The sequence below is a fragment of the Lipotes vexillifer genome, unplaced genomic scaffold, assembly GCF_000442215.2.
Source record: "Lipotes vexillifer unplaced genomic scaffold, Lipotes_vexillifer_v1.1 scaffold611, whole genome shotgun sequence".
Taxonomy (NCBI): Eukaryota; Metazoa; Chordata; class Mammalia; order Artiodactyla; family Lipotidae; genus Lipotes; species Lipotes vexillifer.
The window spans coordinates 627,257-629,740 of record NW_006785619.1 but is presented as its reverse complement, the minus strand read 5'-3'; the positions used below and the strand labels follow the sequence as shown (position 1 = coordinate 629,740).

Sequence of the window (2,484 nt, the reverse complement as noted above, 5' to 3'; positions counted from 1 at the left end):
TGGTGAGAGTCAGGTTTCTCAGCTGGCCCGGGGTGGGGCCATCGGGCTCTCCATGGGCATTTCCCTACTCGCCCCCCCACCATCCCTCCATGTATCCCACAGGGTTGAGCGACGGGAGTGGTCAAGGTTAAAGGCCAAGGTAGGTAGAGGAGGCCGTGAGCTTGGGTGGAAGAGTGGGGGGCGCGTGGGGCTGCACTCTTGACTGATCGCATGGCCTGCTCATTCTTCCTAGGATTGGGGCTCCAGCTCTGGATCACAGGGTACGTAGGGTCAGTTTGGGAAGACCTGAGGTGAGAGGGGCCCCGAGCCTCGCTTGAATCCTTGGGACGGCAGCACAGGGCCCCAGGTCCCCTGCCTCAGGGCCCCCTTGCCGACACCCTGCCTCCCACTAGGTCGAGAAGACTCGGTCCTGAGCTACGAGACGGTGACACAGATGGAAGGTGAGGTCTGGCTGTGCGACCTGGCCCAGCCCAGCCACCCCCGCCCCCTGCTCTGCTCCCCACCTGACCCCGCCCTCTCTCCTCAGTGCACTACGCTCGCCCCATCATCATCCTCGGGCCCACCAAGGACCGTGCCAATGATGATCTCCTCTCCGAGTTCCCCGACAAGTTTGGATCCTGTGTTCCCCGTGAGTGCCGGGGCCTTGGCATGGGTGGGGGGGCCCAAGCGTTCACACGGGCAGAGTCGCTTCCGGGCATTGGGATGCAGCCGGACACGGGGGTTCTCAGAGAAGGGTGCTCCTCAGCCACCCTCATGTTCCACGGTGACCTTTCCAGGCTGGGGACTCGGAGGACCCGGGGTTGCTGAGGAAGGCTCCCCAGCTGCCCCCTTCCCTGAAGGACTGGCTGGGCACTCTGCGGGGGTGGGGTCGCTGTAGGCAGGGTTTAAGCTAGAGGGATGGTGGTTAGAACCTTGGGTGGTGGGGTGACTTCCTGGCAGATACGACACGGCCCAAGCGGGAGTATGAGATGGATGGCCGGGATTACCACTTCGTGTCATCCCGGGAGAAAATGGAGAAGGACATCCAGGCGCACAAGTTCATCGAGGCCGGCCAGTACAACAGCCACCTGTATGGGACCAGCGTCCAGTCCGTGCGCGAGGTGGCCGAGCAGGTAGCAGCCGCGGCGCCGTCCTCCTGCCCGCCCCGCCGTGGCCGGCCTTTAGCTCCCTAACGCGCTCTCTCTCTGTCTCTTCCCTGCTGGGCCTCCACTCCGCTTCTGCACCTCCTGCTCCTCTTGGGCAACTCTGCCTGCCTGCTCTCTGGTGCCCCGCTCCCCCTGCCTCCCTCCCTCCCTTGGTCCCTGACCCCAAACTCTGCTCTGCCATCTGTCCCCTCTCTTCTCCTGCCCTCCTCCTTGCCCCATTTCACCTCGCTTCCTGCGGCCCTGCCCTTGGTGGCTCGGCCTCCCCCCACTCGGTCCCTCCCTTCTGCCGGCTCCCCTTTGGCCCTCTCCCCTCTCCCCTCCCACTCCTCTGCCACCACCTTCTCCCTGCCGCCCCCACCCTGCCCTCTCCCTCCGTGGCTCCTTTCTCCATCTGCCTCTCCTCCCTCCCATCTGTCTCTCCTTGTTCCTTCCATCTGTCTGTCCTCTGTCCGTCCTCCCCTCCCTCCTCCCTCTATCCTACTTCCTTTCTCCTTTTTCTTTGCTCCTCGCGACCCCCCCCCTTGCTCTGCCCCATCTTTTGGTTCCTCACACCTCCCTCTTTCCCCTCACTCCCTCCCTCCTGTGCTGACCCCTCCTTTGCCCTCCGTCTGCCCCTCGCCTTTTTCTCTTTCATTCTATCCATACCTTTCCTGCCTCAACTCTCTCTGTCCACGCGTCTTTCGACATCCATGTCATTTCCCTTTCGGCCAATCCCCCCGTTCCCTACCTTTCCATGAACTGTGTCCTGTCCTGGCACCTGTGTCCTTTCCCGCCACCTGGTCCGCCTCCACTCCCCCCCCTGCCCGCCCTCAGGGGAAGCACTGCATCCTCGATGTCTCGGCCAATGCCGTGCGGCGGCTGCAGGCGGCCCACCTGCACCCTATCGCCATCTTCATCCGCCCCCGCTCCCTGGAGAATGTGCTGTGAGTATGGTCCCGGGGGGCTTCCCCTCTGCTCGCCCACACCTGTGGCTCTGGGCCTCAGAAGGCCTCTGTGTTGAACTGTCCCCTCAGAACCCTAGACAGCAGCTCCGGCAGCCCTTGAGGGAAATCTGCACCTAGAGCTGGAACCCAGAGGATACCAGGACTCCCGGGCCTCTTTCCTTTTCTCCTGCCCCCGGGCTAGGCAGGACTACAACTCCCAGCAACCCCTGGGGGTACACACCTGCTAGGCCGAGCCAGGGCTTCGGGGCTGTCGGGAGTTAGGATCTTAATCCCATCACTGGGGCTGCCGGCTGGAAGGATGAGGCTCTGGAGAGGTCCCTGGAGTGGCCACACCGGGCTGGGGTGGGTCGTGGGGAGGCGGCCCCGTCTGTGGCCCCAGGGGATATTGGGAATTT

General features: G+C 63.6%; 1 protein-coding gene across 5 annotated transcripts in view; it reads left to right on the top strand.

Annotated features, from left to right (window-relative positions):
- Positions 1 to 2,484, top strand: part of DLG4 (discs large MAGUK scaffold protein 4) — a 24,315-nt gene that overhangs the window by 20,308 nt on the left and 1,523 nt on the right. For all 5 annotated transcript variants that reach the window (XM_007457743.1, XM_007457745.1, XM_007457746.1 and 2 more), the window contains 6 exons: positions 103 to 139; positions 233 to 260; positions 393 to 440; positions 527 to 628; positions 940 to 1,112; positions 1,959 to 2,068. In XM_007457743.1, the coding sequence (XP_007457805.1) occupies positions 103 to 139; positions 233 to 260; positions 393 to 440; positions 527 to 628; positions 940 to 1,112; positions 1,959 to 2,068 (498 nt within the window). The remainder of the gene's footprint in view (positions 1 to 102; positions 140 to 232; positions 261 to 392; positions 441 to 526; positions 629 to 939; positions 1,113 to 1,958; positions 2,069 to 2,484) is intronic.